Source organism: Bos javanicus, chromosome 11, assembly GCF_032452875.1.
Source record: "Bos javanicus breed banteng chromosome 11, ARS-OSU_banteng_1.0, whole genome shotgun sequence".
NCBI lineage: Eukaryota > Metazoa > Chordata > Mammalia > Artiodactyla > Bovidae > Bos > Bos javanicus.
Window position 1 is genome coordinate 49,072,860 of NC_083878.1, and position 21,210 is coordinate 49,094,069.

Consider the following 21,210-nt stretch of genomic DNA (forward strand, 5'->3'; position numbering starts at 1 on the left):
ACTCCAGTACTCTTGCCTGGAGAATCCCATGGATAGAGGAGCCTGGTGGGCTACAGTCCATAGGGTCACAAAAAGTCGTACAAGTCTGAGCAACTGAGCAACAACAACAAAACCCGAATGGTCTCCTCAGCTGGTCTGAGAGCTCCTGGGGGTATGTTTGTGATGTACCCCAGGGTCTTGGAGTGACAAGCAGTACAATAATTATTTCATGACCATATGTGTGAGAGCTGCTAAGTTGTCTTGTTCACCACTAAACCCCTAGCATCTAGAACCACATGACATACAACCTGTTTATTGATTGAACTTATGAGTCAGATGAGCGTGCCCCTCTTCTGAAACCCAACAAAGGAAAAGAAGCTGAAGCAAAAGTCTTGCATGATATTTTATTCTGAGAGGGAAAGGCAGTGGAGGGAGTTTGGTGAGAGAAACTGGAGAGAAGACTCCTGGATTCAGGAAGGAAGGAGCCGGCCGAGGATGCTGGAGTTTCTGTGCTTTTTCCCCAGGATGGGGTAAGAGGACCCAGGGAATCAAATGAAACCTACTGTGGAGAGAAGAGACAGGTTGATCCGGGCTCTGATTTCTCAGTCTCGGGCCATTTCCTTGGTGTCAACCTCATCTTACGTGATGGTCTCATTCAATCCTCATTTCAGCCTCAGAAATAGAAATAATTATTGCCCTTTCACAGGTAAGGAAACGGAAGCTCAAAGAGGTTAGGTTACTTGCCCAAGGTCACACCTCTGAGGAGAAATGGAGACCTGATTTTACCCCAGGATTGTTTGCAGGAGTGTGGGGAGGGGCAGGGGGAGGCTGCCTCAGGCTGTTAGGAGTTTGCCTTTCACCGGGAGGCTGTCAGGGAGTGAGTCCCTGCTGTTGCCTATGCACATACCTGGCTTGCTTTTGCACATCTTGATGTCCTCACAGATAACCCGAGAGGTTTTTCCAGCTGTGATGTCCGCAGCGATGCGACGGAGAAATCTCTTCGTGATTGACTTGCACAGACCTTTCAGCAGCCTCATCTTGCTGCACATCTTGGAGGCCACCTCGATGACGGTATTCTGCAGCGGCAGTGCCGTGGTGGGAAATGGGCTTCAGGTGAGCCTTGCCGGGCCCTGTCTCTCTGCAGGCCCCGGCAGCCTTGGGCTCTCAGCGGGTCTGGCAGTGGGAGTGCTGGGTCCCGGGAGTTGGTGCCAGGTGGTAGTGGGAGCAGGGACTGGAGAGACAGGGCTTAGCCCCCCTCCCCATCTCAAGCCTGGCCAGCAGGGGCTCTGGAAAGGACAATTGACCCTGCCGAGTCTTAGCCTCTGTATACCCAGGCCCTGTCTTCTGGGTGGAGAGTGGTGCCCAGACCCACTTTAAAGGCTCTGTCTATATAGCTTCTGGGTCCAGGGCCAGACTGGGGGCTCCATCTGCTGGGGCGGGGGGAGGGGGGAGTGCGGCTGTGGCGGGTTAGGAGGGTATCCAAGCTTGGAGCTTTGGTCCATTGCTTTTGAAATATCTTCTTCTGACATCTCCCATGGAAGGGGATAAATCTGAGTACCCCAGGGTGAAGGTAGTGATGCTGAGCAGGGTGGGGGAGCCAAGGAGAGGGAGGGAGGGAAAGTGAAACTATGGTTCTGGTGATGATGCCTCCACTTGTTAAGTATTCACACAGAGCTAAGTACATCCCACTTTCCAGCTCATTTAAAAAGCCTAGGTAAGGATCCCCAGCCCTCCCCACTCCACTTGGGGGCACCTCTCCACCCGCCAAGTCCCACAAGCCTCCCGTCTCACCTCATCGGGCTGATCTCCCAACTTGTCCATCAGATGTTGCATTATCATCCGACAAGGACCACAGAGTAGGCCCAGCTCTTCTCCTTGGAGCAGCAGGTCACCCTATCAGGAAAGGAAGCCCATTAGGGTGGTCTCTCAGACACCCCAACTTCATAAGGGCTCCAGGAAGGGTCCCCTGGGTGCTTTCAAGCCAGTAGGATGATCCATGATCTGTCTGTCCATATGAGGACCTGAGCCAGACTGGCTGGCCCCTGCCCATCTCTCTGCCTGTCTTCGAGGGGCTGAGAGACCCCACGACCTGCCCCCACACCCACAGCACCGGTCCCAGCCCAGCATCTGCCCCTCTGCTGTTCTACCATCAGACAAGGAGGAGGCTCTTGGGGAGGGCCCAGCCACCAGGGTAGCCCCCACCCCACAGTCAGGTACCAGTGTGAACAAAACCAGCATCTTCAGCTCCCAGCCCTGCCTCCCCACCCCCTGACCAGTTCAGTCTCCAGACCCTCACACCTGGCACTGCCCAGGGAGGAGAGGAAGGAGAGGGATGATGGGGGGGTGGGGGGGGGCGGGTAGCAGGTGGGGGGTATCCCCGTGTACCTGGGGATCCTCCGGGTCCAGGCCCTGGCACAACTCATCTCCGTCACACAGATGGGCCGTCGCCTGGTCATGGCTCTCAGGAGTCAGACGGGAAAAAGCCAGTCCTGGGGAAGAAACAGCATGAGCAGCCCTCCACAGAAAGATGGAGAGGAGAAGTCAGTGCTTCTGGCTGGGGAGAGCCCAGGAGGCAGCTGGCACCCAGGACGGGGAGGCGGCCTTGTGAGGGGTCCTGGGTGCCTCCTGCCCTGCTCTGCCCTGGGGCTGCTCTGACCCATGCCAGGTGCCCTTGGAGCTCATGCTCAGGTCCATCAAATCTGAGAAAGCAGGGCTGGGAGGAGGAGCCATCGGGATCTATCCCAAGGGGAATGTCCTCACCCGGGGCGACCAGGAGCACCGAGGCGATGAGCAGGACAGCCCAGGAGGTCATGTTGAGGCAGCTGCCCAGGCTCCCTCCACAGGCTGTTTTATAGAGGCTGCGAACCTGGCAGGGTCCTCTTCCTATTTTTGGCGACCTCCCGTGTCTCTGAGTTTACCACAAACACCGGTACTGGTCTGTGGAGAAGTGGGAGGAGGAGTGCACCTCAGAGCTTCCACACACCGCTCTCCACCCTGCCCTGCCCAGCACTAGAACTTTCTGAACTGAGCTGGGTGTTGATGGAGAGCATTGGCCGCCATGATGCCCATCCTACCCTGATGTGGTAACGGGAAGAGAAGTCCCCACTACCGAGGGGTTGGGTAGGGCCCTTGGCCAAGTGAGCATCCATGCCCCCTGCCTCATCTCTTCCTCCCACCCCAGAGGTCTGGGCTGGTGTCACTAAGTCATCCTTCTCCTCATCTCTTGGGTCTCCTTCCAGCCATTTAAGCCAGTGTAGCACTACCTGATTCAGATGTAGAAAAAGGTGCCCTCAGGGTAGATCCTGAAGCTCCTCCTCCCAGCCCTGGATTCTCCAGCTTCATGGACCCTGATCATGAGCTCTATGGGCACCCTGGGTCCCCTAGACCCACACCAGCCTTCTCACCATCATCAAGGAGGCCCGGCCTTTCCCTCAGAGCTGGGTTCAGCCCAGCCTGGCAGTGACCTGGCCGATGGGCAGAGAGAGCCGGTGGGAAGGACAGGAGCCCCAGCCAGGGTCTGGTCCCAACTTCTGGGTGTCTGAATAGTCATCTGTGTCATAAAGGTCATTGGCCTTCATCTGTCAGAAAAATTGAATAGTAGATACAAATAATTTCTTAGTATCCATATGTCCCAAATATTGCGTGGGATATACTTACACTGGAAAGTATTTGTTGTTTACCTGAAATTCCAAATAAACAGCATTCCATAGTTTGTCTGGCCCCTTGAATCCTTTCTGGTTTATTACCCAAATCCCAGGGTAGCAGACACACTCACACTAACTCATGTCACACACTTACACACGGTTACATGAACTCAGGGACATACACTCTCCAAAGCACTGACAAATTCACACACACTCATAGCCACTCACACTTCCAGATACCCACACACACATACTCACACATTAATTCACAACCACATACTTTCATATACTCATAAATTCACACATAAACACACCACCTTTATTCTTGCCCATTGTGGAAGTCAGTGAATGCCACACTAAGGAGCAAGGAATTGAAGCATTTTTAAGCACTTTGGCTCTTTTATTTTTATTGAAATAAATTTTAATTAGATAAGTAAGAAACAATAAATTAAACCACTTATAAGTTCACCAAACAGATTTACAGAAATATTGACAGATGACAACTAGACTCATAGTGGTTTTCATTTTTAAATTTATAGAAATATTGATTCTCTATGGTGTGTACGTAGTGTTGTCGGTCAATTATACTTAAAAACAAACTCTTGGAAAAAAGAGATTGGATTAATGGTTACCAGAGGCTGGGGTGGAAGGTTAAGGGGTAGGATTGGATGAAGGTGGTGGTCACAAGGTACAAACTTCCAGTTAAGATAAGTAAATACTAGGGATGTAATGTATAACATGAAAAAGATAATGAACACTGCTATTATATTTATTTTTACATTATATTTATTACATTATAAATGAAAATTGTAAAGAAAGTAAATCCTAAGAGCTCGCATTACAAGGAAAACTTTTTGTGTACTTAATGTTGATTTCTATGAGATGATGATTGTTCACTAAATCCACTGTAATCATCATTTCATGATGAATGTAAGTCAAATCATTATGTTGTACACCTTAAAAGTATATAATGCAGCATGTCTGATATCTCAATACATTGGAAATTAATTAATTATTAAAAATTTACATAAATATCCATTTATGCCTTTCAATGAATATATTTATAAACAAGTATATGTTTATATAAAGTTATATATCATAAAAAATGTTTTGGAACAGCTTTTTAAATTTAACAAGATGTCATGAACATCATCCCAGTCAATAAATTTAGATTTCCTTCATCATTTCCATTGGTTTCCTCATATTCTATTTGAGGGGTGAACTCTAACTGGAGTCCTCAATTCTGGGACTCATGAGGCTTCTACTTGCAGGGCAGAGGTCGGGAGAGCCCAGCAACAGCTTGTGCAGTAGTCTGGGTGAGTGACGCGAATGCCTTCTTGAGACTGGTTGCCTCATAATCCCAAGATGACTACTGAGGCCCTCCAGGCCCTAGGGCCCCGCCCCAGGTGGAAAACTGAGAAGAATGAAGCAGGAAAGGGAGGTACTTATATATATTTTTAAAAAGCAAATATTTCCCAGAGACCTTCAGCTTGTCTCATCAGTACGCCCAGGGGGTACTCGCAACTGTGAAGGGCTATACAGAAGGAAGCCTTTGGCTGGACTTTGAACCAAACTGAGATTCTGCCGGGAAGGACAGATGAGAAGTCAGGGGATCAGGTAGGCAACAGCTGTATCAGCTACAGAAGAACTTCTTGCTAAACAGTGTTTTGAAGGAAAAATTGATGGCATTTTGTAACTAATCAGATACAAGAGACAGAGGAGACAGGAGGCAAGAGTTTTATAGTATTTGAAGGCTGAGGGGCCAGTGGTGAAGCAGGAAAATTAGGAAGTGGAGCTTGTGTGTGAAAGCTGAGTTTGAGGTGTTGCATTTGTGTGGTCTGCTTGAGGGCAGGGCTGCCTCTGCTGTCACATCCGCCCTTGATTACTAGAACTATCCTGAGACCAGATAGTCAGCTAAGGGTTCGCCTCCTGTAAGGAAACCAGGACTCAGAGAGGTCCAGTGAATGCTCCAAGGACACACAGCTCAAACCACATATGTCTGGGGATTTGAACTCAGACTCCAAAATCCAAGTTCGTCCCCACTCCACATTGGCCCTATCTCTAGGTCTCTAGGCCAAAGTTGCTTGCCATCTGGCCGCCAGGTCAGGCGCTGTCCCCGCTCCCCTCCACAAGCCTCCTCTTTCCTAACCACGTGAAGATACCATGGTGTACATGTGGAGACCACATTAGTGAAGAGGAAAAAGCCCAAGAAGGTGACTCATGTCCTTCTTTACCGTATTCAGTAAATACACATATCAGTAAATACACACATATACAAATATCTTTGCGGAATTCAGTAAGATCAGATATTCCAGCAAGCCCTTTTCTGGGGTGCTAAGGGGTATGGACAAGGGGCCCTGGGGTCCCACATGACAAGAACCTAGCACAAGTCCACAAGTCCTATCCGTTTGTGGTCATGGGGTCCCATGGACCGGCCCATTGCAAGTCAATCTTCTTCAAGAAATCTTTGCTTTCCCCAGTGTCATGAAGATATCCTCTTGTTTCTTCTAGCAGTTTTATAGTTTTCTACACGTAGGTCTGCGATTCACCTCAAATATGCTGGGTTGAAATTCTGTTGCTTCAGATCAATTTGTTGAAAAGATTTTCATTTTCCCATTGAATTGCTTTGACATCTGGGTCAGAAATCAAATGTGGGTCTGTTCGTAGGTTCTTTATCACAGCAAGTACTGCATTAATAATAATAGCAAAACACTCTGATTCTTTTAAACGGGCACAATATTTGAATAGTCACTTCATAAAGGAAGAATAGCCAATAAATATTTGAAAAAGTGTTAAATACCATAACTCATGAGGGAATTCTATATTAAAACTACCATGAAATGATGGCACCAAAATGACTACAATTAAAACAAGATCTCGCTTACGTGTGGAATCTGAAAATGAAACAAACAAAAGAAAACAAAAAAACAGAACTCGTAGAAACAGAGCCCTTTTCTGGGCGTGGGGCCCGATGTGGGAAGAGGGCAAAATAGGTGAAGGTGGTAAAAAAGCACAGGCTTCCAGGTATAGAGCAAGTCCTGGGTGTGTAACATAGAGCACAGTGACTATAGTTAGTAATACTTTATGTATATTTGAAAGCTGCTGAGACAAATCTTAAAAGTGCCCATCACAAGAAAAAAATCGTAACGTGGTGATGAATGACAACTAGACTTCTGGTCATAGTCTTTTTGCAATCTATATTATATCAAAGCATTATGTTGTAAACCTGAAACATATCATATGTCATATGTCAATTACATCTCAAATTTTTTAAATGAATAATAATATGTATCGTGCAAGGATGTACTGAGATATTAAAAATCATATTAAATATTTGTCATATGTGGGGGGAGAAAAGACAAACAATACTAAGTGTTAAGAAGGATGTGGAGCAATGGGTACTTCAAAAGTTGTTGGTGAGAATACAAAATGAACACTTTAAACATAGATTGACATTGTTTCACAGAGTTAAGTATACACTAATGAAAACATATGCACATACAAAGACGATTACAAAAATGTTCACAGAAACATGACCCAGCACCTACACTCCTAGATATATACTCCAAAAAACTGAAAACAGAGATTCAAAGGAACACTTGTTCATCAATGTTCATAACATTTTTCAAAATAACCAAAAGTGGGAATGACCCAAGTGTCCCTTGATAGATGAATGGATCAACAAAATATGGTATACACATACAATGGAATATTATTCAACCATGAGAAGGAATAAAGTTCTGATACAGGTAACAACATGGATGAACCTTGAAAGAATTAAGCTAAGTGAAGTAAGCCAGATACAAAATAATACATATGATACCACTTACATGAAATATCTATAAAAGGCAAATTCATAGGGATAGAAAATAGATCAAGGATTACCAGAGACTGAGGGGAGGGGAAAAGAAGGAATTATTGCTATTGGTTACTGAGTTTCTATTTAAGGTCATTAAAATAAATTTTGGAAATAGTGATGATATTTGCAGAATATTTAATTAGTGCCACTGAATTGTACATTTTGAAATGGCTACAATGGCAAGTTTGTGTTATATGTATTTTACCACAACAATAACAAAAAAAAAGAGAGAGAGAGATAATGCTCTTAGAAACTTTCCCACAAAAGCCAAACATTAGAAATAACCCAAATGCCCACCAACAGGTAAATGGATAAATAAAGTTTAGCCATACAATGCAATACTACTTGGTGATAAAAAAGAAATAAAATGCTAATACACGCAACAAAATAGATGAATGCCAAACACTGAGCAAAAAGATACGAAACACAAAAAAACTACACTCTGCATGATCCCATTGATATGAAATTCTAGAACAGGCAAAATTCACATCTGGTGAAAAAGAGCAGAAAAATGATAGGAGGGGAGAAGAGGATGTGTGAGTTTTGGGGAAAGTACACAAAGGGGCTCTCTCAGGTGATGAAAATGTTCTCCATCCTGACTGGGGTGTGAATCTCATGGGTACATGCATCTATCAAATCTCATCAGTCTCTACACTTAAGATTTATGCATTTCACTATATGTAATCATGTCCCAACAAAACGAGTATCCAAAAATGCTTAAGTTACAATCTCATGGTTCCTAATGAACATTAGGGATTCCCTGGTGACTCAGTGGTAAAGAATTGGCCTGCCAGTGCAGGAGATACAGGTTCAACTTCTGGTTCAGGAAGATCCCCTGGAGAGGAAAATGGCAACCCACTCCTATATTCTTGCCTGGGAAATCCCACGGATGGAGGAAACTGGTGGGCTACAGTCCATGGGGTCTCGAAAGTTTGGACACAACTTAGCAACTAAACAACAGCAACAATGAACATTATCAAATACTTTCCAAAAGTATTATATCAGTTTACACTGCCATTACCTACAAGTTTGCTGTACTTTCACCAGCGTTAGATATTATCATAGTCTTTCATCTGCAAATGTAATGAGTAGAAATAGTAAGTACTTTTAATCTCCACTTATGACCACAAATTGTTTAATACTTTCCCAAATATTTATTTACTGTCAACTGCATTTGGGGAGGAGGACTTTCCTAGTGGTCTGGTGGTTAAGAACCTACCTCACAATGCAAGGAATCTGTGTTCGATCCCTGGTCAGGGAACTGGGATTGCACAAGCCACTGAGCAGCTAAGCCCTCCCAAACACAACTAGAGAGTCCCAGCATAACAACAAAAGATCTCACATGATGCAATGCAGTTCCTGCAACTGAGACCAGAGGCAGCCAAATAAATACATATCTACATATATTTTTTAAACTTTTTATTTGGGGGAATTATCTTTCTTATTTTGATTTTTGTCCCTTGCCCATTATCTATTAGACTCTACTATTTTTTTTTAATTTCTAAGGATTCTTTATGTCATAAGTATATTAATGGTGATTAAACTACTCCACTTGGGGGAGGAGAGGGGATTAAAAAAAGCAATAGTAAACATTAAAAAAAAATAAAACGAAATACTCCGAATGCTTTGTCACTTCATAGCTTACCTTTAACTGCTGGTGATGGTTTTCTTTTGCTTAGAAAGGTTTCATTTTCTATAGTCAAACACATCTTTTCTTTATGACATGTTTTTTCAGTTTAGAAAGTTGTCATGTCATTACTGCCTTTTATCTAAAAAATTTTTTTTTCAAATTTTTGCTGTTACCTAGTTTTTTAATGTTGTATTATTTTAATTCTCTGGAACTTTATTTTAGTAAGATATGCAGGAATCAAATTTTATTCTTTACAAAATGATACGTTCAGTTAATTTAAATTGTTGATGGTATATTTTCCCTGATTTCCCTGATTTTCTGCTGATTTGAATTTATTCTTTTATCATATATCAAGTTACCTTTAATAAAATCAAATTCTGAGCTATTTCTTCTGTCCCACTGGTCTGAATATCTAGTGTTCTATTTAACACCACAAGGTTTAACTACTGCAACTTTCTTTTCAGATTTTTCTTTGATAGTACTTTACTTTATTTTTTTTTTTTCCTCAGGTAAAAAGTAGATTTATAAACCCACACCATCCTGTCCAGATTCACGCAGTCACATTTCAGCAGGAAGGTGACTCAACAGGTGTTCCCTTGATCCAGAGACTCTGCTCCTGGGAACGGCTTCCCTCCTTCCGCTTTGTTTTCTGTGTTCAGTGTGGATTTTAGGAAAGGTAGCTCACGGTCACGGGCATGAGGGCGAGGTGTTCATAAATACCTCACGGCAGACAGAGAGCTACTGGGTGGCTCAGCGGGCTGAGGGACCCTGAGGCCCCGGGGGCCGGGCCTTCCCTGCGGGGACATGATCCTTGGAAACAGACTCGGGCCCAGCTGCGGTTCCGGTCCTGGTGGGGTTGCCTTGGGGCATCTGTGTGTCCCTTCACATAATTGAGCCAGTACCACTTTCTATGCAAATACAAAATAAACATCTGATTCTGGGTTTTTTTCCCTGCTTCTTTCCAAAATTTGTTGACTCCTGGGGAAATTCTTTTGCAGCCCCTTTTGAATCTGGCTTCTCAAGTAGTTTATCCATCAGTATCAATTCTGTGAGACTGCTTTGGTATCCTGAGTGCCTCGCTGTCGAGCGCCATCACCTGATGAAGGACCCCGCGGAACTGGTAAAGCACTTTCAGGTTCTCTTCACCCACACACGGGTCGTAGAAGCTGGGCAGCCCAGCCTTGGAGGCCTCGGTGAGGATGAGCTTGGAGTCCTTCATCAGACACTGCAGGGGCACGGTCACATTGATCACCTTCACCTTCTCGCTCTTCTTGCTCTTGTCATTGACAAATTTTCCATACCAGGCATTGACGATGATGAGCCCCATTCTGGACTCTTCGACCTCGATTATTCTTCGGACAGATTCCTGCATCAACCAAACGGCAGCTTCTGCCTCTGGTTTCTTCTGCAGGATGTCGGTGGCTGTGCTTTCCCTTTGCTTCTCCAGTTCTTTCTCCTTCTGAGCCCTGAGGTAGGGTCTGATGACCAGGCGGTGCAGAGCGAAGTACAGCAGGAGCGGCCCCTCGGTGGCGTAGAACACGGCGCTGGGCAGCAGCTGGTCTGTCAGGTAGATAGGGAAGAAGTAGGTCTGACTGGCCCTATTAACTTGATTTTGAGGGAAACGGCCTGTGGGACTCCAACGCTGACAGCCGCCCCGAGGACACTGTGCCTGGAGATCTTCCTCTCTGCTTCCATCACCGTCCCGAAGAAGCTGGCCTTCAGGGACCCCTTCACTCGGGTCTGGTCGTCATCCTGGAATTTGTGCTGATAGCTGATGAGTGCGAAGGAGTGAGGGATTCCAAGCTGCAGGGCCACAGTGAAGTGGCTGGTCTTGGTGTCCCGGACGATGCTGGTGTTCATGGCTGACTGGACGCCCCAGCGCCACTGCAGGTAGCCCACCGTATTCTTGTCCAGGTTCCGGGCCAGGACAGTGGTGAGGCCCGGCTGGATGCCGTGGGATGAAAACTGCAGGGCACAGTGTGTCATCACAAAGCATCTTGGTGTGAGATTACGGAACAGCTTCAGGCCAAATAAAGGCCCCTGCAGATCCCCAGCTCCAAATTCTAACTCTCCCCAGCCCTTCACAGAAGTGACTCGTCTGAGCGCAAAGTTAATGGAACCCCCTCCATTCCCATTCTGGGTTGAGAGGCTTCCAGAGAGGATGGCTGTGTCTGAAGCTGTTGGGGTGCCGCAATGGACTGTGATATGTGCATCTTGTTAATTTCAATCTGCGGAAAGCCACTTCCGGACACATCCTTGTACTCCTCCTCATAGCGATCAAAAAGGTCAGTGGTGTCAATGCCAACACTGATGGTCCCCTTGGGGTTGGTGCGCTGCTGCAGCCTGCTCTCCTCCCTCTCACGCTGCAGCCGCTCAAACTCTTCTCTGATCTCAGCTGGCGTTCTCCTCCTTTCCACAACCTCCCAGCCTTCCATCTCCAGTCCTCTCTTGCCATAGATGTCATAGACGGCCCTGGTCTGGGGGTCACTGAACACTTCATAAGCCTGGTGAATGAGGTTAAACATCCGCTCGGCCTGCGATTTGAGCCCTGGGTCTCTGTGCTTGTCGGGGTGGTAAAGCATGCACAGCCGCCGGTAGGCCGCTTTTAGCTTTTCGCAAGAGGCCTCCCTGCGCACGTTCAGCAACGAGTAATAGTCTTCATTGTCCAGCTCCTCCTCGCTCAAGGCCGTCGCCATCTTAGTACTTTACTTTAAAAGTATACTTCAAAAAACAAGAAAAAGTATCTTTAAAATATTTTATATGCTTTAATACTTTATTTTCCAAAAGCATGTATAAAGTATATTGTGCGTGTGTGTGTGTGTGTGTGTGTGTGTGTGTGTGTGTGTGCATAGTTGCGTTCAACTCTTAGCGACCCCATGGCCTGTAGCCCGCCAGGCTCCTCTCTCCATGGAATTTCCCAGCCAAGAATACTGGAGTGGGTTGCCATTTCCTACCCCAAGGGATCTTCCTGACCCAGGGGTCAAACCCGAGTCTCTTGCATCTCCTGCACCGGCAGGTGGATTCTTTGCCACTGTGTTAATACTAAATACTGCTGCTGCTGCTAAGTCGCTTCAGTCGTGTCCGACTCTGTGCGACCCCATAGTCGGCAGCCCACCAGGCTCCCCTGTGCCTGGGATTCTCCAGGCAAGAACACTGGAGTGGGTTGCCATTTCCTTCTCCAATGCATGAAAGTGAAGTCGCTCACTCGTGTCCAACTGCTAGCGACCCCATGGACTGCAGCCCACCAGGCCCCTCCATCCATGGGATTTTCCAGGCAAGAGTACGGGAGTGGGGTGCCATTGGCTTCTCTGACTAAATACTGAAGATAACAATGTAGAAATTTTTTTTACTAATAAACTATCACAATGAAATTCTCATACCAAATTTTGTGAAAACTAAAAATTAATATGGAAAAAATTCATCTCTTTACAGTCACTTTTCCAGCCATGAGCATACTATGACTTTCAGTTTTTCTGTCTTCCTTTACACCTCTCAAAAAAGTTTTAGGAATAACTCAGACTCAGGGACACTGAGCTCCATCGAGCGGCCGGAGATGGTGACTGAAAAGCACGACCCCCACCCTCACATCCCCGTGGCCACAGGAGGGACCCACCACCCTCCGAGGAAGGTGCAGCTTAGAGGCACTGCGCTCGCACAGTCCCATGCTTGGCACATGACTCTGAGCTTACTCACGGGGCATTTTCATATAACAAAATGAAATGGTAGAAAAGAAAGTGATCATTAGAGGCAGTAAAGCTGAAATAAGTGGAAAGATCATCAGCCCACTGGAGAAAGTAGATGGTGAAAAACAGAGTGAAGCAAGGTTTTGTATTTCCCAGGCCACCTGAAATTTAACTAACAAGTGACTGCTCTACAAAACAAAAACAAAGAAACAAAAAACCTGCTCTTTCTTTAGAGAGCTGCTCTATTCAGTTCCAATTACATGAAATAAATCAGCCCCTTGAGGTTAACTGTCTGCTTTTCCTGATTATACTTGGAAAAATATTAAATAGCCTCACACTTGGAATAAGAAGGGAAAAAATACCCACCAAAACTGTATGGAGTATTTTGCTTTTCACTGGTCTTCATGGATCTTTTTCTTCTGTAAACATTTCTGTTGTATCATATTTCAGGAATTTAGTACTTTAAGGCATTAGATTTACTGAGTACTATGTCTGCCTATTTATCCAAATTATTTCCTTGACTTACAGCTTTTTGCAGCCACGAGTTCTCCAGTTTTCTTTTTTATTTATTTATTTACTCATGAATTTATTTCCTTGGCTGTGGCAGATCTTAGCGGCAGCATGTGAACTCTGAGTTGTGGCATGCAGAATCTTCAACTGCAGCAAGTGGGATCTAGTTCCCTGACTAGGGATTGAACCCCAGCCCCCAGCATTGTGAGAATGGGGTCTTAGCCACTGGACCATCATGGAAGTCTCTCCAATTTTCCTGATAGCATGTATAGATTATTACCCGAATTTCTCTAAAGTCATCAAGTTTCTGTTTATGTCAACACTTCGTTTTATTTTTATCTACAGTATTTAATTTGAATTTCAGTCCTTGCTTATGTTTTGAGAGCTCCAACTATCTACTAAAACCTGAAGACACAGTGTGTTTAGTCTTATCAATGTTCTTTTGATTTCAGCATTTAGGGCTACTGCCTGTCATTTTCCATAGTGACGATTTTATTTATGACATAACCTCGGGTCAGAAGTCATGATCCTTTTATAGGCTATTTAGGGTAACTTCCTGTATGCATGAGACGATCTTCTCTTCCCTTTTTATCCCATTCCAATTATAATGAGAGCTCTAAAAAATACTCTTGTCCAAGCTCATTATCTGTTTTCTTAGTACCTGGTAACCATCAGTGCTACTTCAAGTAGTCACCCTTTTACTGAAAGTACAGTCCCTAGCATATTTGAAGAGGAACATTCTTTGGTTCTACTTTGTCAATAGTTTTCTTAGAGCTACAGTGGATTGGTTTAATTGTCACAAGCTTAACTTAAGGGACATCATTTTGGGCTTCCCTGGTGGTCTAGTGGTTAAAAATTGGCCTCCCAATGCAGGGAGTGTGGGTTCAATTCCTGGTGACAGAATTGAGATCCCACATGAGGGTCAGCTAAGCCCCGAGCCGCAGCTACTGAGCCTGAACACTCTAGAACCTGTGCTCCGCAGTAAGAAGCCTGAGCAACACACTTAGACAAAAAAAAAGACTGCGCACCACAACAAAGACCCTGCACAGCCAAAAACCCAGCACAGCCATAAAAAAGAAACATCACATGACTTGTGGTTCCTTTTGTCAACTAGAAATGCAGCTTTGTCTGCTTATAACTCATAATCTTGAGCAAATTGAAAATAATCAATAATATATCAGAGAAATGCAAATCAAAACTACAATGAGGTAGCATCTCACGCCAGTCAGAATGGCTGCTATCAAAAAGTCTACAAACAATAAATGCTGGAGAAAGTGCAGAGAAAAGGGAACTCTTTTACACTGTTGATGGGAATGCAAATGAGTACAGCCACTGTGGAGAACAGTGTGGAGATTCCTTAAAATACTGGAAAAAAAAAAACAAAACTGGAAATAGAACTGCCATACAACCCAGCAATCCCACTACTGGGCATACACAACGAAGAAACCAGAATTGAAAGAGACACGTGTACCCCAATGTTCATCGCAGCACTGTTTACAATAGCCAGGACATGGAAGAAACCTAGATGTCCATCAGCAGATGAATGGATAAGAAAGCTGTGGTACATATATACAATGGAGCACTACTCAGCTATTAAAAAGAATGCATTTGAATCAGTTCTAATGAGGTGGATGAAACTGGAGCCTATAATACAAAGTGAAGTAAGTCAGAAAGAAAAACACCAATAAAGTATATTAACACACATATATGGAATTTAGAAAGATGGTAACGATGACTCTACTTGCAAGACAGCAAAAGAGACACAGATGTAAAGAACAGACTTTGGACTCTGTGGGAGAAGGCGAGGGTGGGATGATTTGAGAGAATAGCATTGAAACATGTATATTACCATATGTGAAAGAGATCGCCAGTCCAGGTTCAGTGCATGAGACAGGGTGCTCAGGGCCAGTGCACTGGGACGACCCTGAGGGATGGGATGGGGAGGGAGGTGGGAGGGGGGTTCAGGATGGGGGACACATGTACACCCATGGCTGATTCATGTCAAAGTATGGCAAAAACCACTACAATATTGTAAAGTAATTAGCCTCCAATTAAAATAAATTAATTAATTAAAAATAATAATTTTTTATATTTTAACAACCTAGTTTTAACATTAGAGCTAATCAAAACTTATAACAACAGCAATAAGAATCATAATTATTAAATGAGTTAGAATGATGCCTCACCACATACAAAAATGAACTGAACTGTAGTTTTTCCCCCATCAACTTTCATACCTTGTCATAATGCATCTTTTGGGGCCATGATACTATTTATTAAATAATGCTTTCCTTTAAAAACAAAATAATTCCAAGAAAGTGTTTATATCTGTTCAGGAATATTGTACATTACAAATGCCAATTTGTTGTTAACACAAAAGCAAAATGAGTTAACTTCTGTTAACTTTTAACTTTGCTGAAGTTAAATGAGTTGATTTCTGGCTATACTGATGTTCGTACTACCCAAAAAATTTGGATCCAAACTGTTCTGTAAATATGAAATTTGTGCAAACTTTGGAAATGAGCCTTTAAAATATTTTAATTTAAATTTTTATTATGGATCTACTGTATAGCACAAGGAACTGTATTCAATATCTTATAATAACCTATTATAGAAAAGAATCTGAAAAAGAATAGGTTGTATGTATATTTATAACTGAATCACTTTGCTGTATATATGCAACATTGTATATCAACTATATGTCAATTTAAAAAATCTTTGTTAAACCTCTCAGCAGCAGCTTACCACTCAAAATATAAATGTGAGAGAGGAAAACAAGACAAAGCCGCCTTGGGTGGCTATTATGCCTAGACTCTCTCACCTTCTTTTTTCCCCCTCCTTCTATATGGAGAGGTTGGAAAGTTACAGCAGCACTTCCCAGAATTCATTGCAGCTTGCGTCTGGATGTGAAACCGTGTCTACAGTTCAATGCACTGATATGGGATTCAGGAGGCTGACCCCAACACCATCTTTCTATTCTCTTTTGACTATTTTGGCTGCTGGCAAGCAAGGTCATGGAAGGGTGACATTTGGGGGCAGGAGCATTTCCAGTATCAAATGTCTTCTTGAATTTGGCTTTCTAATCTAATTCCTGGATGTGTGTTCTTGAACTCTGAGCTTCAGAACCAGCTTCAAGTTGCCTGTAGCATCAACTATTGAGAATCACTTCTGAATTTTTCAAGGCCCAATTCAGAACCTACTTCTTTAGTCCTACATACGATTTTTAAGGACCTAATTCCCTGTGTAAAATCCTCCTGGAAAAGAAAGTAGGAGAGGGTGGGATGTAATTTATTCTGCCAAAGAGGGGATTCTCTGTACCTGTACCTGCACTGTGTCCTCTATATCTTCGGGGAACCCTGAGAGTGTGGTACACACTCACACCCACACACACACACACACACACACACACACAGTAGTTTTGTCCTCTTAACCCCATGATTTAAACTGCCAGGTCAGTGGTTAACAAGGATGTGGCTGAAGCTTTGAAGAGTAGATCAGTCTTAGAGGTGACACACTATCTTAGAGGCACGAATGCTCGTCCTTCCCACCACCTCCCCTATCTATTAATAGATGCAACCTCTCCGTGTCCTTTATTAATGTGTCTCCATTTTGCTCCCAGAAGCCCCTGACCCATGGAGCATTGTCTTCAAGGACACCCTATACAACAGGCTACAGAATCACTTCTATTTTCCAAGTCAGCCTGTGGCTATATTAGTTTTCTCTCGTTGCTGTGACAGTTACCATGGACATAGTGCCTTAAGACCACACCCATACAGACCCTCCAGGGAGCTCAGGGCTTCTAGGCTATGAGCCACCATCTCCTTGCATGGCCCTTTAATAAACCTCTCTCTGCTCCAAACTCACAAACAAGCAAGCAAGCAAAAAACACCCATCTAATGATCCGACAACTGTGTAGGTCAGAAGTCTGAGTCGGTTCAGTTGGTTCCTCTGCTGTGGGTCTTGGAGAAGGCAATGGCACCCCACTCCAGTACTCTTGCTGGGAAACTCCCATGGACGGAGGAGCCTGGTAGGCTGCAGTCCATGGGGTCGCTAGGAGTTGAACACCAGTGAGCGACTTCACTTTCACTTTTCACTTTCATACATTGGAGAAGGAAATGGCAACCCACTCCAGTGTTCTGGCCTGGAGAATCCCAGGGACGGGGGAGCCTGGTGGGCTGCCGTCTCTGGGGTCACACAGAGTTGGACATGATTGAAGCGACTTAGCAGCAGCAGCAGCTGTGGGTCTCATGAGGCCAAAATCAAGGTGTTGGCTGGGTGGACTCTTTTCTGGGAAGAATCCACTTCCAAAGTCATTCAGGTTGTTGGCAGAATTCAGTTCCCTGTGGTTGTAGAACTGAAGTTTCCTTTTCCTTGCTGGCTGTCATCTGAAGTTCATTCTCAGCTTCTAGAGGCTACTGGCATTTCCTGACTCATGGCCCTCTCTGTCCAGATCAAGCCTTTCTCATGCTTTGAATCCCTCTGAGGCTCTCTCTGCCTCGTCTTCCTGTCTTTCACTTGACATACACTTACTGACATAGATACACAGGCTATCCTGCCTGTTCTTTCTTTTGCTCTCCTTGGGTCCCCATTTCAGCACCTACAGTTGGGCAGTCCCTCCTTTGCTTTATTATCCATGAGTTTATGATTATGCATTTTAATTTTATTTACGAACTGCATGAGGGAATTTACATTTTTTTAATGAAATATATTAGGAAAGCAAATAAAAGCTTCCACTGTCCCACCTTCACATAGACTCTCTCCTCAGAGTAAACTACTGCTAAAACTCTTTTTTCTCTTTCCTACAAGCATAGCACATACACATTGCTCCATTCTCAGTTATGAAATGTAAAGTATATTCAGAAATGTGCACAAAACAAAATGGACAATTGTTTATTAGGAAGCAAATAGGTGCATAATCACAAAATGCTGCCTGAGCCCAGAAGCATCTTAACTTCTCCTCCTAAGCTAATACTGCTGCTACTAAGTTGCTGCTAAGTCACTGCAGTCGTGTCTGATTCTGTGCGACCCCGTAGACCACAGTCTACCAGGCTCCGCTGTCCCTGGGATTCTCCAGGCAAGAATGCTGGAGTGGATTGCCATTTCCTTCTCCAATGCTAATACTAATACTACCCTAACCTTAATCATAATCCTATCCTTGTTTCTCTATAGTTTTACCATCTGAGCACATACTCTTAAACATGATAGTTCTCTCTTCTCTGGTTTTGAAACGTGTATAAATAAATCACAAACAATGGATCCTCTGGTGTGACTGTTTGGGGGAGCACACTACATGGCATCTTAGTTCCCCAACCAGGGATCAACATGCATTGGAAGCATGGGGAGCCATAGGAACACCAGGGAAGGCCCATGTCTGACTCATTTTAATTAGCATTAAGGTATGTGAGATTTACCCACGTTGTGTGTATGAAGAGTTTGTTCCTTTCCATTGCTGAGTACCATTCCCTTGCATGAATATGCCATACTTCATCCATTCTCCATTGATGGTTGCGTGAGTTGTCATCAGTTCTGACCTACAGATATACACTGAGTTCCTTCCTTTTTCCCAACTTTACTGAGATTTAAGTAAAGTATACTCACCAGCATACATCTGAAGTGCACACCTTCTACCACTTTTGACACATGTATATATGTGTGAAAATACCACGGCAATTGAGAAAGTGAATGTGTTCATCACCACCTTGTGTCCTTTTGGGTAGATGAATGGATGGATGGAGAGGAGGGATGGGGGAGAGAGGGATGAATGGATAGATGGACGAATGGCAGACAGACTGGAAGGAGCCTCACATGGCATAGTTTCCTTTTACTATTTTGAATGTTGGCTTCCCTCGTGGCTCAGACAGTAAGGAATCCACCCGCAATGCAGGCGATATGGGTTCGAACACTGGGTCAGGAAGATCCCCTGGAGAAGGGAATGGCTTTCCACTCCAGTATTCTTGCCTGGAGAATTCCATGAACAGAGGAGCACAGACTACAGCCCATGAGGTCACACAGGATCAGACACAGCTGAGCAACTAACACACACACATTTTGGATGTACTTCCCTCAATATCTTCTAAAAATGGACGTTATAGTGACAGTTCATGCATAAGCTGACTCTGTGGACCCACCCTGGTGCCTGGGAAGCCTGTTGACACTGGAAGATTGACTGGTGCTTGATAAATTACAAGCCTGCCTTGCTTTGTGTCTCAGACAGGAGCTCCTGAACACACTGCTCTGGCCAATTAAAGAGACCAGATGGAGAGGACAGACTCTGGAACCTCTCCTGCTTGTTGCTGATCAGAGCTCAGGACACACTCGTAACCACACAGCCACCACCATCTGAGTCACACTTCAGGGTGTGATACAAAAGAGAGGTTATCAATCTCTCACGGACTCAGCAGACCTCATCTGGATTGCCCATAACCAGTTTCTCAAGCTCCCAGGCCGCAAGAGGGGCCCAGTCTTCACTGAGGCCTCTCTCTCAGAAATTCATTTTCTTATCATCACCCTTTCTCCCTTGTATCCACCTTTCACTCATCTTCACATCACTTCACACTCACTGGCAACTTCCATCTCTGGCTTCTAAGATTGATGAGACCTTGGATCCAGAAACCATCTAAATGGGGTTCTCACAGTCCACTCTGAGCCCTCACCTGGACCCCTTCCCCATCCTCACATCTACAAGCTCCACCCCAGAATCACCCAGTGACTCCAGCTTCCCCTGAAGCTCACTTAAACAGTGACCTCTGCCACTGGGTGACCTGGTATCTGACCCTTGCCACATCCACCGCATGTGGCAGGACAGGGGACACTGCTGTCATTCTTCTGGAATTTTATTCCCCAGCCCAACCTTCCAGGTTTTGGCATTCAGTCCTTTTACCATTGACTCACACCAGTCCTGCCTCACCACACAACTAAAATAGGATAAAATTTACAGTAACTTCAATCGTTCTCAAATAGCTTCTTATTTGCTAGTATACCTGAGGAGTGAAGGAAGCTTTCCTTTCTTTTGTGTCAGTGTTTTTTAAGTATAGAGACAATGGGTGATGAGCAAACATAATTCTACCAAGAAATAGCTTCAGCCAGTACCATCAGCCAGTCGATACACTACTTGTCTTTAGATTTTTTAAAAATTATTACTCACTGTGAGTAAATTTGAGAGGGTGACATTTCTGCATCACAGGACTCCTACAAATTGCCCTCCAGCTATTTCTGTGACTTGATCACTTACAAGTCAGGCCAACTGCAGTGTGTGTGGCCACGCTGAGTATCACCTTTTCCCGAGGGTACTTAGTGATGGGTACTGTTCCTTCTGGGAGTTCCAGGTGGCACTTGTTGTAAAGAACCCACCTGCCAAAGCAGGAGACTTAAGAGATGCTAGTTTGATCCCTAGGTTCTGAAGATACCCTGGAGAAGGTCATGGCAACCCACTCCAGTATTCTTGCCTGGAGAATCCCATGGACAGAGGAGCCTGGTGGGCTACAGTCCATGGGGTTTCAAAGAGCGGGACATGGCTAAGGTAATTTCACACAGCACAGCTGTTTGTTCTGCACTGCCACCAGGGCCTGCTGGCTGCCATCTCTGCCAGGGGTTCAAAGCTGGGCCCCTGAGATCCCAAAGCACCAAGGGTTCTATCCGAAAGTGAAGAAAAGCTCTTGCACCACTATGGCTTCTCCATCTTTTAGGAGACATGAACCAGCATGCCCCAGGTCTTTTATGTTTTATTTTAATTCATTTGGCTGCATCAGGTCTTAGTTGTGGCATGCAGGATCTTCATTGCATCGTGTGGGACCTTTTGTTACAGTGATCGTGCTCTTTAGTTGTGGCACAGGGGCTCCAGAGTGCGGGGGGTTCAGCAGTGATGGCGCATGGGCTTAGTTGCTCTGAGGCATGCGGGATCTTAGT

General features: G+C 44.7%; 2 protein-coding genes across 3 annotated transcripts; both read right to left on the reverse strand.

Moving 5' to 3' along the window:
- Positions 1-369: 369 nt before the first annotated feature.
- LOC133257140 (antimicrobial peptide NK-lysin-like) lies at positions 370-2,820 on the reverse strand. Of its 2 annotated transcripts, none has more exons than XM_061432666.1 (5): positions 2,740-2,820; positions 2,365-2,468; positions 1,771-1,872; positions 887-1,055; positions 370-538 (listed from the first exon to the last, which is right to left on the reverse strand). In XM_061432666.1, the coding sequence occupies exons 1-5, from the start codon at positions 2,789-2,791 to the stop codon at positions 528-530; spliced, it is 438 nt and encodes a 145-aa protein (XP_061288650.1). In that variant the 5' UTR covers positions 2,792-2,820; the 3' UTR covers positions 370-527. The 2 variants fall into 2 exon arrangements, with proteins under 2 accessions (XP_061288650.1, XP_061288649.1); XM_061432665.1 differs by having other exon boundaries at positions 370-541.
- A 7,314-nt stretch (positions 2,821-10,134) lies between these two features.
- On the reverse strand, positions 10,135-11,809 carry LOC133257141 (dnaJ homolog subfamily C member 11-like). Its single transcript, XM_061432667.1, is given in 3 exon segments — positions 10,135-10,717; positions 10,720-11,295; positions 11,298-11,809. Coding segments are annotated over 3 exon segments (1,665 nt in total). The 5' UTR covers position 11,809; the 3' UTR covers positions 10,135-10,139.
- Positions 11,810-21,210: the final 9,401 nt, after the last annotated feature.